Here is a 15170-nt window from a genome sequence, read left to right as displayed (position 1 = left end):
ATTATTTTATAATAAGAATATGTTTAAATTATGGTGCTAAATCGGGTTTATTTTACATTCTGGATAAGTTATAGTGCCAAATTTGATTAATATGGTAGATTGATTAAATTAAGAAAAAAAATCAAAACAAAAACATTTGGAAACTGATTTATTAAAACTAAAATATAAATCCAGTTAATTATTAAAATAAAATAATATGAAAAAAATATAGTGTTAAGATAAATAAATTACAAGAAGATTCGAAAGATGGTGAGCTTCCAAGAAGGAAGGTCTGCGGACAGTTATCCTTGTTTAGATAAAGTCTTCAATGATAAGCCAATTTTTCTTGGAAGAAAAGTCTGTCCTGGCTTTGGGTCTTTTTGTTGAAAGGAAGCTTCTTTCTGTTGTCTTGATGTCAAATTTACTACTTCGTGGGAAAATTTTGTTTTTTACTATCCTTCAAGTTGCCAAAGCATTTGATTTCCTCTGGGTGCTCATTTGCTTTGTTCTTCGCCTACTAAATTGTTATCTTTGCTTTCATGATTGTGCAAAAATTACTTAAGCTTAAGTTTAAGCAGTTTTGGTACTTTTCTTTGAGTTTTGCTCCTCATTTATTTTTCAAAAAAAAAAAAAAAAAGGATTAAGGGGTAATTAAATAAAATTTGAGTTTACTTTCAATTTAATTTTGTTTTAGATGAAGATGTATTTGAAAATTGCATAACATTTTTGCCTTGTTGTAGCTCCTACCAAGCTGTGTCCTTGTATAAATCGCCGTTTGTTAGGCTACCAACATATATATTAGTTCATCGAAATATAAATATTACGTAGGAATTTTTTTTTTTTTAAAGAATTCTACAGTTATTGCAGCCGAACAATGTGACTATTGTTCACAATTTAAGAAATATTGAGAAGTCGACATTTCTAAGGAAAATTATTCAAATAATGTAATTTTTTTCCAGCAATTAAATTAAATGGAGTTATTATGACGTCTGCAAAGTGAAAGATTCCACTATTTAGTCGTTAACACAGGAAGGTTGAAAATTTTTAACATGCCATGAAAAACATATTTATTATATTTTCAGGAAAACACTGCCTAAACCAGATTTATAGGTCAATCCATTAATTTTGGAGGCGATAGCGTTGAAAGAGGCAATCGCAAAAGTTTCTAACTGCCCACCTTTCTCCATTTTTATTATGTTTAATAGTTAAACAAGGCAATTGTTTGGACCAAATCATTATACGTTAAACTTGAGAGAAATGACCATCAACTATCTCTCCTACACTTGCAACCAAATCACAGACAGAAAACAAAAGGCCTGCCAACCATTTCACTCAATCATTTAATCAAAAACAACATTTGTCCAGAACATAAACTTCCAAATCTGTCTTTCCCATGGTTCAGGAAGGTACATTGTAGTAAGCAGAAATAACATGCCTCAATTGCAACCTCTTTTTCCTACACACTTTTCAGCCGACCATTCATCCATCTATTACATATCTTAAAAAGGGATGAAGGGATTGACAGGTAGCAAAGCAATAATCATCATTTTAGTGAAATATTCTAAATTGATAGGATAAAGACTGGAATCTAAATCTTTTGAAAATAAAGTACAGTTGCAGAGTAAATTTAGAAAAAAAAAAAAAAAAAGGAAGGGTTTCAAATAATTGCTATTTGACATGGAATTGTTCTATGAAGACAATTCCCAGAAATAAAAAGAAAAGCAGAGGATCATATGGAACTCTAATTGAATAATAATGGATAATCACCAGAAAACCAAGTTCTTGCAAAAACAAGTTAGAAGAATCCATGTTTGATTTATGAGGAATGAGCTGGACCTTAGAACTATGAGTTGGCATAGAAAAGGGCTTTCATAACTAGGGATAAAACTCAAGTAGAAAATCCAAAAAAAAAATGTCACAGGACAAGCATCTTATCTACATGGGTCTTTTTTTTTTAATTGATATTTTTTTTTTTTTGTTATAAATTCCATCCAGAGAGTTAGGAAAATAGGACCCATAAGAAAATTCAATTCCCAAGAATCAGCATTGAGAGCGAAGATGATGATAAAAAATTGACCAAACAAAGAATAAAACAAAGTAATCACAAAATGCCAATTTGTTACTTTGACCCAAAAATCCCCAATTCAAAAACCCCGATGAGACATATCTTATGCTCACTTAATTGACAATTCCATGTAACATTAACAACAAAAGTGTTACAAAGTAAACTAAAAAGACAAGACCCTAAAGAAAGAGAGGGTCAAACCCTTTTCAATTTTCATCACTAACATTGTTATTGTTATTATTATTAGTATTATTATTGCTATAGTACCTGCAAAGAACCTTGCTCTTGACCACATTGCCATAGACATAGAACCCAGGTGCAACCATGATCCGAACCATGGTAGGGACCAACTTCTTAGCTCTGTCTCCACCCATATCTTCCATGTAAACAGAATCAAACCTTACCCACTTATCCACTCTAAATATTGGCAAACCAGGATGCACTGAATTAGCCAAAAGGTGCACCAACCATACACTTTTAGAAGCACCAAAAAATGCCTGCAATAATGGCTCAGGCCAGGCTCTATTCCAACTTAACATGCCAACAATCTCATTCATTTTTCTATCACAAAACTTGCTAAATTCTTCACTAAAATGCCTGGTCCCCTTATTTAACACCTCTTCCCATGTCAACTCTTTTAGGACAATAAAAGATGCATAATTTGCTTCACATCTATCAATGGGGTTCAATATTTGATTAATAGAACTTTTTTGAAACCCAACAGATTCAAAATCTTCAAAGAAAGCTTTATTCAATAAAGCCTCAAGATAAAAAAGAACACTTTTGGGATTCTTGGAGAATGAAATCTTTATATCATAAGCTTGAAGAAGAAGAGAGATTCTTTCAAAAACTCTAACTCCCATGTGTCTTAGTTGCGTAGTAAGTGACCTGCTTAAAAGCCTAACTGAAGCCCTAGCTTCAGAGACTGAAACCAAGAATTGCTCAATTACCTTGTCACCAACACCCATAATACTACTTTGTTGTTGCTGATGCATATGAATATTGAAACCTTTTGCAGCCCGATACGGTGAGTTATTGCTGCTACACTCATCAAGGCCAGATTTCAAATTATGGCAATAAACTTCCAGCTTATTAAGCTTTTTTTCAAGTTCAGACATCGAATATTTTAGCTTCGAAGCTTCAAGAATTGCTTCGTCTTTCCTTCTTGTTGCTTGAATAAGCTTATGGGAAAGCTCAGCTACTGCAATTTTCAATTGTTCTTCTCTTGCCGATGATACATCTAAGGATTTTGGACTCTTTCTTGTTAATGAAGAGAAAATAGACTTAAAGAGTCCATTAGGACTCGCAATAAAAGATGATGAGTGCTTGTTTAAGCCATTGTTGTCTAAAGGAACAACAGATATCTTCTCTCTTGAGTGTGGACGGCACTTGTTGCAAGAAACAGAACCATCTAATTCTTCTCCACAATTTTCACTTGATGCATGTCCTTTCTTGATATTGGGCTTGCCGTTTTTGACATGAAGAGGTGTTGGCTGGTGCTTTACAGCCTTTCTCTTATCAATTGACGCCGGTGTTGCACTATATACATCTTCTTGTTCTTCTCTTTCACATTCTTGAATCTGCCAAAAAGAAACAAAGAATACAACTTAGCAGGGAAAGACAAACACTAAACCTTTCTTTTTTGTTTCAGAAAATTATACAAAACAGATGTTGGTTCTTACAGGAGTGAAGTGAGGAGACGGGTGAGAGGGCAGAGGATAAGGAGGGGAAGAAGGGGACATAGAAGAGGAGGGAGAAGAAGAAGACAAAGGAGCCATGTTTAATTTGTTATCTATCTCATTTTTGGAGAGGTCTGTTCTTTTTATTTGATACTATAAGAGGTGGATTAACTTTTTTTTTTATTTTTGATTTTTTAAATTAATGTTGTGTCTCGTGGTTCAGTCTCTTTTCGTTTTCTTTCACTTTCTTAGGTTGCTTCTTCGTCGTGTTGTAATCATGGCGATGAATATCACAGGCAGACATTCAAGTGTTACTACTCGCTGTAGATTCTGAAAACAGTGAAATTATGTAATTAGATTTTCGTGACATCCCTATATTTTCTAGGCCGTTAAAAATGTATGATTATTTCTTTCTGCAATTTTGCATGTAAAGTTTGCATTAAAAACATTATTCCAACGTCGACATTCAGAATTTTTTTTTAAACTCATATCACTTTTAATGTGAAAATACAAGTCTTTACTGTTTGAATGCCCCATTAAAAATCAATATGCTTAGCAAAATCATTTTACCATTAGGAGTAAAAATTTAGTAGTCACAGAAATTATGAATATTATGAATCTGGCATTTGAGTTTAAATAATAATTTCTTCATATAGATGTATAATTGACATGCACGACAGAAAAAAGAAAGAGTGAAATAGAATTCCAACATATTATCTAAGAACATTTCATTTCAAAATGCCATTGCCTTTGAAGAAAGTAGTTGTTTAGTTCAGAACACCTAAATGCATCGAGTCACTAATTGAGATAAAATGTCGAAATAGCAGCATCAAATTATTAATAATAGCCCACCAAATCCTGACCACTTAGGTTAGGCTTTCAAATCACAATTAATTAAGATTTGTATTATATTGAATTTAGTTAGGTACTGTAATTTCTTCCCTAATAAGCAATCAATGACAATAGCATAATCAACTTGTTGACTGCACAGTACACCATTAAATGTGAACAATACATATATCACTATCAGCTGGCCTATAGAATTACAGGATGGGATGATTAATTACTAAACGCAGTTGCTGCCAATTTGAATTTATATGGGCAGCAACTGGGGTCAAATTGTAGGACCACAATTATTCCAGATTCAAATCAAACGGTAATCAAGAATTCCCAAGCTTAATAAAACTTAACAGAATCTTGTAAGATCCAAAGTAAAAAGAATAAATGAATCTCGAAATGAGATTATTGTTCTACCAAAAAATAATATAGCAATACTCGTGAATAATAATAATAATAATAGTAATAAGAAGAAAAATGGTCAATTTTAATTAGTCTAATAAAAAATGATTCCAAGTGGCATTTATCCAAAATATTCTAAACTCTTCCCTGTAGGTCAGCTATTCTGGCCACAGAAAATAAATTATCTTGACAATTCCATTTGAAGGGTCACCCTGCTGTGTGTGTGTATATAACATGAACATCTACTATCAGAAATAGAAAATAAGGAATTTTCCTGAGACGATGACAAGAAATTCTCAGATTATAATAATATTGTTGTGTGAAAGTGCTGAATAGCATTCAGCTTAATAGTATTTCTTGGAAAAAAAATCAAATGTGGTACCCATCCATTAAATACTTTTGCAGTCGGATACATTTTTCGTAGCTTTTAAATTGAATGAAGTGAGAGTGAGTGAGAAATGTTGGCATTTCCATCCATATTCCATAGTCATAATAAAACTCTGCTATGTTGAATTTAAGAAAGATATGCTTTTAAATTACCCTCTCTGAAGAATAATAGATTAAGGAGAAAAATAGGGTTGGACCGTACTGAGGGATAATTAATGAGATGGTTGAAGTAGAGGAATTGTCGCATTTATGACCATCTAAGATCTTCAACCACTCACATTTATTCCATGGATAGATGAAACTCTTACTCAATGCGGTGGATGTAATGCCACAACCAACGTAACTCTAAAGAGAGAGATGGGTTTCGCATCGCATGTGAAGTTAATAAATGAGACGAGAGGGAGGGAAAGAGTCTGGACTCTGGAGTGGTCCCGTTGTCAATTTTTGGCAGCCGCTGACCTGTGTAAAGTGCACCCTATTTTTTTTGTATGAGATCACGTGTATGGTTGCCCCTACTTGTCCTTCTTGCATGGGTAACTAAGCACACTATCCACAGATCCAGATCGAACACCTCTGCTCTGATCAAAGAGGCCCACTCTATACAAAGTAGAAACCGTCGCCATTATTTAGTGTTTTGTTCAACTTCAAACATTTCAGGATTTAGAATGCAACCGCAGTACATATATATAATGTTTCAGGACTTGTAGAGTTTAAATGATGGAATATTTGAATTTTTCTTTATGCTGGTTTAACATTCAGATCAAAGTAGTATTGTGTTGGGAAAAAATTACGCAAAATCCCCTTTACGAGGGAGCAAAAGAAAATAATAACACACAATTTGATAACGGAGTTCGGCCAATCTTGCCTACGTCTCCGGACTGCCACAGATCTTTTATAGGAGAAAAATAAATACAGTGTTTACATACACTCACAACCCTCTATTTAAGAATACCCGGAAAATTAAGCTTAATTTTTCTTCTTGAATGATCTCACTATTTTTCTCTCTCACAATTGCTCTCTCACAATTGCTCTCACTCTCTCTGTCTTGTTGGTGTGTGTTAAACGGAGCAAATCCTCTCCTATTTATAGGAGAGGAGGATGAGAGAGCCGTGTATCATTTATACACGGCACTCCATCTTCGTCAAGGTCGCTTGCCAACTTCTGCCAACTTTGTTTTTCTTTTCATCACGTGTGTAGGTACACTTAACTTTGACAATCTCCCACTTGAAGACTGATTTCAATCTGTCTTCACACATTAATTCTGCGGCAATCTTCTCTGGTCTGTTTATTCTAGCAGGCCAACTGAAGTCGAGCACAACTTCAGTTTGTCAATGGTCACCACCTTTGTTAACATGTCTGCTGGATTCTTACTTCCTTGGATCTTCTCCAGTATTAACACATCATCTTCTAATAGAGATCTGATGAAGTGATAACGAAGTCCAATATGCTTGGTTCTGGAATGAAATGCTGAATTTTTTGCCAAGTGTATTGCACTCTGACTATCACTGTACAAAACATTCTTTTTCTGTTTGAAACCCAACTCTGTTAACAAACCTTGAAGCCATATCATCTCTTTGCTGGCTTCTGTCACTGCGACATATTCAGCTTCTGTTGTGGATAGAGCTACAATCTTCTGTACCTGTGACATCCAACAAACAGCTGTAGTACCAACAGTGAAAATATAACCTGTGGTGCTTCTTCGGTGATCAATGTCGCCTCCATAGTCTGCATCTACATAACCTTGTACTTTTAGTTCTCCTTTACCAAAGTACAAACACTTCTCAGTAGTGCCTCGTAGATACCTCAAAATCCACTTCATCGCTTCCCAATGAGCTTTCCCTGGATTTGACATATACCTGCTAACAACTCCCACTGCATGGCCAATATCTGGTCTCGTACAGACTATCGCATACATCAAACTTCCTATGGCTGAAGCATAAGGAATTTTGGCCATGTCTTTTCTCTCTTCTTCCGTCTGAGGGGACTGGTCCTTGGATAGGCGAAAATGGCTAGCCAAGGGTGTGCTGACCGGCTTAGCTTCGTTCATATTGAATCTTTGCAATACACGATTGATGTAATCCGCCTGAGATAACTGCAACACCTGTTTTGCTTATCTCTCGTGATTTGCATTCCAAGAATCTTTTTCGCTAGACCCAAGTCCTTCATGTCAAATTCTTTTGACAATTGCTTCTTCAAGTTTCTGATATCATCCATATTTGAACCTGCTACTAACATATCATCAACATAAAGCAGTAAAATGATATAACTGGACCTGTATCTTTTGAAGAAGCAACAGTGGTCGGCGTTGCACTTCTGGAAGCCTTCATTGTGCATGAAACTGTCGAACTTTTTATACCACTGTCTTGGAGCTTGTTTCAGTCCATACAAGCTCTTCTTGAGTTTGCACACCATATTCTCTTTTCCTTTTTCTGAGAATCCTTTTGGCTGGTACATGTATATCTCCTTATCCAAGTCTCCGTGAAGAAACGCCGTCTTTACGTCCAACTGCTCAAGGTAGAGCCCTTCACTAGCAACAATACTCAACACAGACCTGATAGTATTGAGTTTTACAACTGGTGCAAATATGTCGGTGTAGTCAACTCCTTCCTTCTGCTGGAACCCTTTGACTACCAGTCGAGCTTTGTATCTCTTAGAACCATCATGTTCCTCTTTCACTCGATACACCCATTTATTGTGAAGTGCCTTCTTTCCTACGGGTAACTCAGCTAGTTCCCATGTTTGATTGGAGATTAAAGACTTCATTTCGTCTTTCATGGCAAGCTCCCACTTGCTGGCATCTGCTGTTTGACATGCTTCCTCAAAGCATTCAGGTTCTCCTCCATCTGTTAATAACAAATAATTCATATATTTTCTGTTAGGCTTTGGAGGACGTTCAGACCTTCTTAAAGCTTTTGGAGGAGAAGTTTGTGGTGTGTCAGTTGATTCCTCTAATTGAGTATCTTTAATTAACTCATTCGGCAGACTTTCTGAGATATCGTCCATCTCTACAAACACTGGCCCACTCTGCTCTGAGTCGCTGGCAACTATGTCATGTCTGTTCTTGTACATTATTCTTTCATTGAAGACCACATCTCTGCTGCGGATCACTTTCTTGTTTTCTTCATCCCAGAGGCGGTATCCAAACTCATCACCGCCATAGCCAATGAAAATGCATTTCTTAGATTTGGGATCAAGCTTATTCCTGCCATGATCACTTATATGCACATATGCTACACAACCGAAAACTCTTAAGTGTGAGAGTTTTACTTCTTTTCCACTCCATACCTCTTCTGGTATTTTGTGCTCCAATGGTACCGATGGACCTCGGTTGATCAAGTAAGCTGCTGTGTTGACTGCTTCTGCCCAGAACTGCTTTGGTAAGCCTGATTGTACACGTAAGCTTCTGGCTCTTTCTGTCAACGTTCGATTCATGCGCTCAGCTACACCATTGTGTTGAGGCGTTCCTAGCACGGTTCTCTCCATCTTGATTTCATGCTCATAGCAGAACTTCTTGAATCTGGTGTCTTCATATTCACCACCATTGTCGGTTCTAAGCTTTTTTATTTTCAGTCCTGTCTCATTTTCAACCATAGCTTTCCAAATTTTGAAAGCATCAAATACTTCTGACTTATATTTTAGAAAGTAAACCCAAACTTTCCGAGAGTGATCATCAATAAAAGTCACAAAGTAGTGTTTCCCACCAATGGATGAGACAGTAGTTGGTCCCCACACATCAGAGTGTACAAGCTCAAGTTTCTCCTTCTTTGGGGTTCTTCTATTTGTCTGAAAGCTGACTCTTTTCTGCTTTCCAAATATGCAGTCTTCACACATGTCAATTTCAATTGACTGAAGACCTGGTAGTTTTCCCTGTGAGTGTAGAATCTTTATTCCTTTCATACTCATATGGCCAAGCCTCTGATGCCATAAATTGGGAGTTTCACTGTTTGCTGCAACAGCAATAGAATAGCTTGCTCCTCCTGTGCTGTAAAGAGTACCACTCTTACTTCCACGAGCAACCATCATTGCACCCTTTGTAATCTTCCACTTATCACCGTGGAAGGTTGTTGTGTAGCCTTCGCTGGCCAACTGGCCTACTGAGATTAAGTTCTTTCTCAAGTCAGGAATATGTCTGACATCCTTCAATTCCCATGTAGACCCGTTCAACCTAATCTTCACAACTCCTTTACCAACAATATTACATGGTTGGTCATTACCAAGGTATACTTTTCCAAAGTTTCCGGGGGCATACCTTTCAAGGAGTTCTTTTTGTGAAGTTGCATGAAATGATGCACCGGAATCTAAAACCCAAGACTCCTGCTTGTTCTCCAAAGAGCATATAAGCGCATCATCTTCTCCTGAGGTGGAGGCACCATTTGCCTCTAACTTCCCATCCTGGTGCTTAGGTGCATTCTTGCACTGATTTTTGTAGTGACCAGTTTTTCCACAATTCCAACATTCAATGGTCTTTGTGCTATTGAAATTGCTGGGATTCCTGGATTTGGACCTCCTGTCCTTTGATTTGCCTCGGTAGTTCGATCTATCGCGTCCATTCCCTCTGGTTGAATGTCTTCCTCTCGATTCTATATGCAAGACTGAAGAAGTTGAATGTTCACCTGACTCTCTCCGTCGGATCTCTTCACTGAGAACTAGGTCACGAACATCATCAAATTTTAACTTCTTGCTTCCGGACGAGCTACTCACAGCTGTGACAGTAGCATTCCAACTTTCTGGTAGGGAAGACAAAAGTATCAATGCTCGTACCTCTTCATCAAATTCAATTTCAACTGAACTCAATTGGGTTGTCACTGTATTGAGTTCGTTGAGATGTTGGGCCACCGATGCGCTTTCCGTCATTCGTAGATTGAATAACCGCCTCATCAAGTGAACTTTATTTGCGGCCGATGGCTTTTCGTACATATTGGAAAGAGCCGCCATAAGACCCGCCGTGGTCTTTTCTTTTGCTATGTTGAAGGCAACATTGCGGGAGAGGGTTAAACGAATAACCCCGAGTGCTTGTCTGTCTAGAAGATTCCAATCTTCTTCCTTCATTGCCTCTGGCTTTATTCCAGAGAGAGGTTGGAAAAGACCTTTCTGATACAGATAATCCTCTATCTGCATTTTCCAAAAACCAAAATCTGCACCATCAAATTTTTCAATTTTCCACTTTCCTTCATCTGCAGCCATTGCTCCCACTCGAGTCTAACTCCGCCTTGATTGTTAGTATACGTGAATAGTAACCGTATACGTGAATAGTAACCGTATACGTGAATAGTAATAGTACACGTGAATAGTAACAGTACACGTAAATAATACTATATGTGAATAGTACTATACGTGAATATTACTTGGGCTTAACAGTACTCCAATAGTACTGTTCACCACCACTTTGAGTTACTGTTTTACTATTCACCACTAAGTCGATTCTGCAACGACTTTCCGAGCGGACAACACCAATAGACTCGTCGTAATTTTCTCGTCGTCGTGGTATATTTATTTTTGAAATATATCCACGAATCCGGTACTGCTATCTGACCGGCTGGACCTGCCGAAACCTTCGGCTCTGATACCAGTTGTTGGGAAAAAATTACGCAAAATCCCCTTTACGAGGGAGCAAAAGAAAATAATAACACACAATTTGATAACGGAGTTCGGCCAATCTTGCCTACGTCTCCGGACTGCCACAGATCTTTTATAGAAGAAAAATAAATACAGTGTTTACATACACTCACAACCCTCTATTTAAGAATACCCGAAAAATTAAGCTTAATTTTTCTTCTTGAATGATCTCACTATTTGTCTCTCTCACAATTGCTCTCTCACAATTGCTCTCACTCTCTCTGTCTTGTTGGTGTGTGTTAAACGGAGCAAATCCTCTCCTATTTATAAGAGAGGAGGATGAGAGAGCCGTGTATCATTTATACACGGCACTCCATCTTCGTCAAGGTCGCTTGCCAACTTCTGCCAACTTTGTTTTTCTTTTCATCACGTGTGTAGGTACACCTAACTTTGACATATTGAGGCTCCCTCATTTTAGAAAATAATTATGTATATATTTTTTTCTATAATTATTATTTAATCAGATAATATATGAAAAATGAAAAAAAAAAAAAAAAGAGAATGAATGTAAAAACGTAGACAGTAAAATCTATTATTTATTACATTCCAAAGTTTGAACAACAGTTAGCATTTTAAACGAAAAATCCAAAATAAAACGGTTGCACTACTAATCAAGTAAACAATGATTAAACAAATACGAGTCTATTCATTACTCAGGCTAAAAGAAATTACTAAAAATCAAAACATTGTTTTGCCGAGTTTTTTCCACATTCAAATATCCGCGGCAAGGAAGTTTCCTGGCAGTGAAACCTGCTGGAAGAATATAGAACTTAGCTCCAACTATCACAAACCGACGTCGATAAGAAAAAGAGTATCAGATAGAAAAGCTTCATTTCATTATATACCTTCTCGCCAAGTTTGAAGGGTGGGAGGCCTTTGTAAGGGCACGCACTGCAGCGGAAAGCATCGTCCAGTCCACACTATACATAAAACGAAAGGAGAATTGACTAAACCAGTCTAACAAAACACAAAACCATGGATAACTCAAATGTGAAACAATTTTTAACTCCTCAATCTATATATGTATGCACATGATCCAAAGATGTCTTAAGCATCTAAATATTCATACTAACTCTAGTAAAGTGGTCAGTCATTCACGTGTGATAAAAAGAGAGACATAATTTAAAGTTCTAATAAACGTACATTGCCACATGCTGATTGAGGATTGTTCAACTTGTCTATTGTCAATCCTAACTTCACCTTCCCCTCTGCATCTGCTCTCCCACAGGTGCAGTTTTTACAAGCTTTCCTTGTGCTTCCGACTTCACAATCAGCAACTTCACGCATATTAAAAAAACAAAGGAAAGAAAGAAAGAAAGTGCTAATGCATGGCTTAAAAAGCAAAACAAATTGGTAAAATCAAGGGAGTTTAGGCCTTTTTATCTAACCAGCTAGTAGTTGAGGTTTTTCCAAATCCCTTGAGTTAAGAGGATATCTTCATCAATTAAATCATCATCAATCCAAACCTTGACTGGACTTTTCATGGACCTATTAATGGCAAAGGATGATCCTATCTTCCAAGAAGGCTTCTTAGCCTTAACCTATAAATACAAAGAGGAGATACTATGTAAATAACCTGAAAAATATAAAATCCTAAATTTGAGTGAAAAACAGATGATAGAAAGTTATTGTGTTTTGCTGGGGTATAGAAACTTAGAACTTGTTTTATAGTTCTTGCAAGCTTACAACCAGAATAAATTCAAGTATCTCAAGTAGAAGTTGAGGGTAGATCAGGGAAATACTAGAAAAAAAAAAAAGCACTAACATAGCTTTAGGTAAAACATTACTAATATTAGCATCTCAGTATATTCAACAGCAATTTTTTAAAAGTTATTGCAATGCTTTTATCTTGTCCCATTTGGAACAACATAAAAGTGAATTAAACAAGTGAGGTTTCTGCTTTTCATAAAATTAGAGAACACTTGCAGTCGAACATTGTGATTTATTATGACAGTCGTTTATCATGCTGCTGCAAGCTATTCATCCAAGTCACAGAAATCAAATCAAGTAAAGCTCCACAAGATAGGAATCCCCTTCAAAGAGGAGGAGAATTCAATCCAAAGCAGAGGCTTGAAAATGCGTATAACAATAGTCAGATAAGAAGGAGAAATGTCAAAGATTATATTAATAGCAAGAAAGAAACACTATAACTCACCCCAAAAGGTTGGACAGCTCCAGATAGTGAAACAGATTTCAACTGGACTACTTGTGCTTCCAAGAACCCTGCTGACAACAATTCTGCTCTGGAGCAACTAATGCCTGTAGAAACACCATCGTGAGATACTCTACTACAAACTAATCTTAACTAAAACTTCACCCGGTCTGAAACAACATCATATTTACTTTATCTGTTTCCTCTGCAACAGACTGAAGACTTTTGTAAATCAGGACAATTCCACCAGGCTTCAACACTCTTGAGATTTCTTCTATCAACCGGTCGCCAGGAAATTGGAGTGACTAACTGATGGAAATGACAATATCCATGGATGAAAATTGCACTGGCAGCTTACCTGATAAAACTCAAGCATGAATATTATAGTCTTAGCTGCTTAATCAGTAGAAATGTTTCAAGATAATAAAAATAAATTGGAAAAAAAAAGTATAGAAGAATCAGCTAGAAAAATATTCTTTACTTGGAACATGGTATCTTTTATCATGATATCATTAAGTCTGAAGAGCCAACTGTACCAATGGACTTAAAAATGGAAAAGCATATGTAACTCTTCTGAGGGAGTGAAAAGGGAAGCGTAAGAGATCCTAAGCCATGTGATATGACAAACAGAAAGAGGATTCTTGAAGGCAACCATACCAGAAAAAAAAAAACTCAAAGATCATTGCACAATTGAAATTAGCGGGATTGAGGGGGGGCGAGGTGGGAGTGATTGCTTAGGTACAGAATACTAAGAAGAGTTCATATGACAAGACATGATACCAGTTGAAGAACAACTATGCGAGAATAACTAGTGGGAGGAAATTTACCAAATGCACAAAAATAGAGAATAGACAACCCTCGTACCAAATAAATCACAAAATGCAACTTGGTGACAATAACAAGGCATTCTATTAAGAAGAACGCCATTCCTTATATGAATCAAAGAAAAGGAAAGAAACTTTGCAAACAATTTTCCAAACCTTACCATTGTAAGAGAAAGTATCTTATTCCATGATGCACATGGAACATAAACTTTAATGGCAGAAAAACCCTTAGGGAAGAAAGTGGATTTATCTTTGGACAGGTGATTCTTATTTCGGCTTCTCAGTTTTTAACATAAAAATGAGCCTTTTGCAATTAGGCCATCTAACAATTCAAGCTTCTGCTACTCATAAAATGAAGATACAGAACACTGCCGGGCAATGACTTCCAATTTGAGGGACAAATACTGCCACTAAGAAAAACTTATTAAGTGTATGAGTATCCACTTGAGCATGCCTGCGTGAGCATTTTGACCACAAAAAGGAACTCAAACACTAAGAAAAAATGAGAAAAGTTTAAGGGAAGTACTCAGATATGATGCTTGAGTGACAACATGAGGATCACATTGCTCAGCTCCTTCATTACCGAGCTCCCTAACTGTATGTACTACTGTACTTACTGTAAGAACTATGTCATCTGTCAACGCTAGTACAGTGCTCTGTACCCTCTTTATATCCTACCAAAAGTCAGCAATGAGCAGCTTTTGAAACTTGTCGAGCATAATATTATCATGCGAACAATCCAAAGGAAACCCTATGTATAAGAGATACATACAAATTCAATCAACCTATCACAACATATTCAAAAGGGGTTTGTTACCCCATATCCATCTTGAGATTCAAACCTACTGAAACTTGGTGAATCTGGATGTTTCATTACTAACTTGATGACAGAGAGGCAACAGGAGAGTTTATTGGATTTCATATGCAAATTCAGAGACAAAAACAGGAGGAAATCAGGTGGATCAGTTTATAAAGGCCAACGAGAAAAAAATTCACCATTTTTATATGCAAACCAAATTCTATCTTCTTCACACAGGAGTAGCTCAAAGTTCTTAATTGGATAAAGAACAACCAAAAAGCAGCTTTCTTCGCAATTAAACAACTCCAACAAACACAAACCACCATGCATAATTCGCAGAAAAGCATTACCAAAATTGAAAGAAATACTTTCAGCATATGTGGCATAACGTTAAATAACAGTCACTCAACATGCATAATGTTTAAAATCA

The 15170-nt window shown here is 36.5% G+C and overlaps 1 protein-coding gene and 1 pseudogene across 2 annotated transcripts; both read right to left on the bottom strand.

Moving 5' to 3' along the window:
• Window positions 1-2077: 2077 nt before the first annotated feature.
• On the bottom strand, window positions 2078-3944 carry LOC105645952 (cyclin-dependent kinase-like protein). Its single transcript, XM_012231705.4, has 2 exons — window positions 3727-3944; window positions 2078-3624 (listed from the first exon to the last, which is right to left on the bottom strand). The coding sequence occupies exons 1-2, from the start codon at window positions 3820-3822 to the stop codon at window positions 2251-2253; spliced, it is 1470 nt and encodes a 489-aa protein (XP_012087095.1). The 5' UTR covers window positions 3823-3944; the 3' UTR covers window positions 2078-2250.
• A 7545-nt stretch (window positions 3945-11489) lies between these two features.
• Window positions 11490-14815, bottom strand: LOC149497199 (anamorsin homolog; annotated as a pseudogene). The gene is made up of 8 exons (XR_016320329.1): window positions 14759-14815; window positions 14429-14615; window positions 13309-13475; window positions 13121-13224; window positions 12354-12506; window positions 12109-12227; window positions 11811-11885; window positions 11490-11715 (listed from the first exon to the last, which is right to left on the bottom strand). The product of XR_016320329.1 is annotated as an anamorsin homolog (transcript).
• Between the last annotated feature and the right edge of the window lie 355 nt (window positions 14816-15170).

The sequence above is a fragment of the Jatropha curcas genome, chromosome 4 (genome assembly GCF_041381405.1).
Source record: "Jatropha curcas cultivar XTBG-Jc1 chromosome 4, XTBG_Jcur_1.0, whole genome shotgun sequence".
Taxonomy (NCBI): domain Eukaryota; kingdom Viridiplantae; phylum Streptophyta; class Magnoliopsida; order Malpighiales; family Euphorbiaceae; genus Jatropha; species Jatropha curcas.
This window is presented reverse-complemented; position numbering and strand designations above follow the sequence as displayed.

What these genes read in the sequence shown, in the direction of transcription:
- LOC105645952 (XM_012231705.4), bottom strand. Translation starts at nt 3,822, where the DNA reads ATGGCTCCTTTGTCTTCTTCTTCTCCCTCCTCTTCTATGTCCCCTTCT. An exon ending in CGTCTCCTCACTTCACTCCT is followed by an intron (nt 3,625 to 3,726) that starts GTAAGAACCAAC and finishes TCTTTTTGGCAG; the next exon opens with ATTCAAGAATGTGAAAGAGA.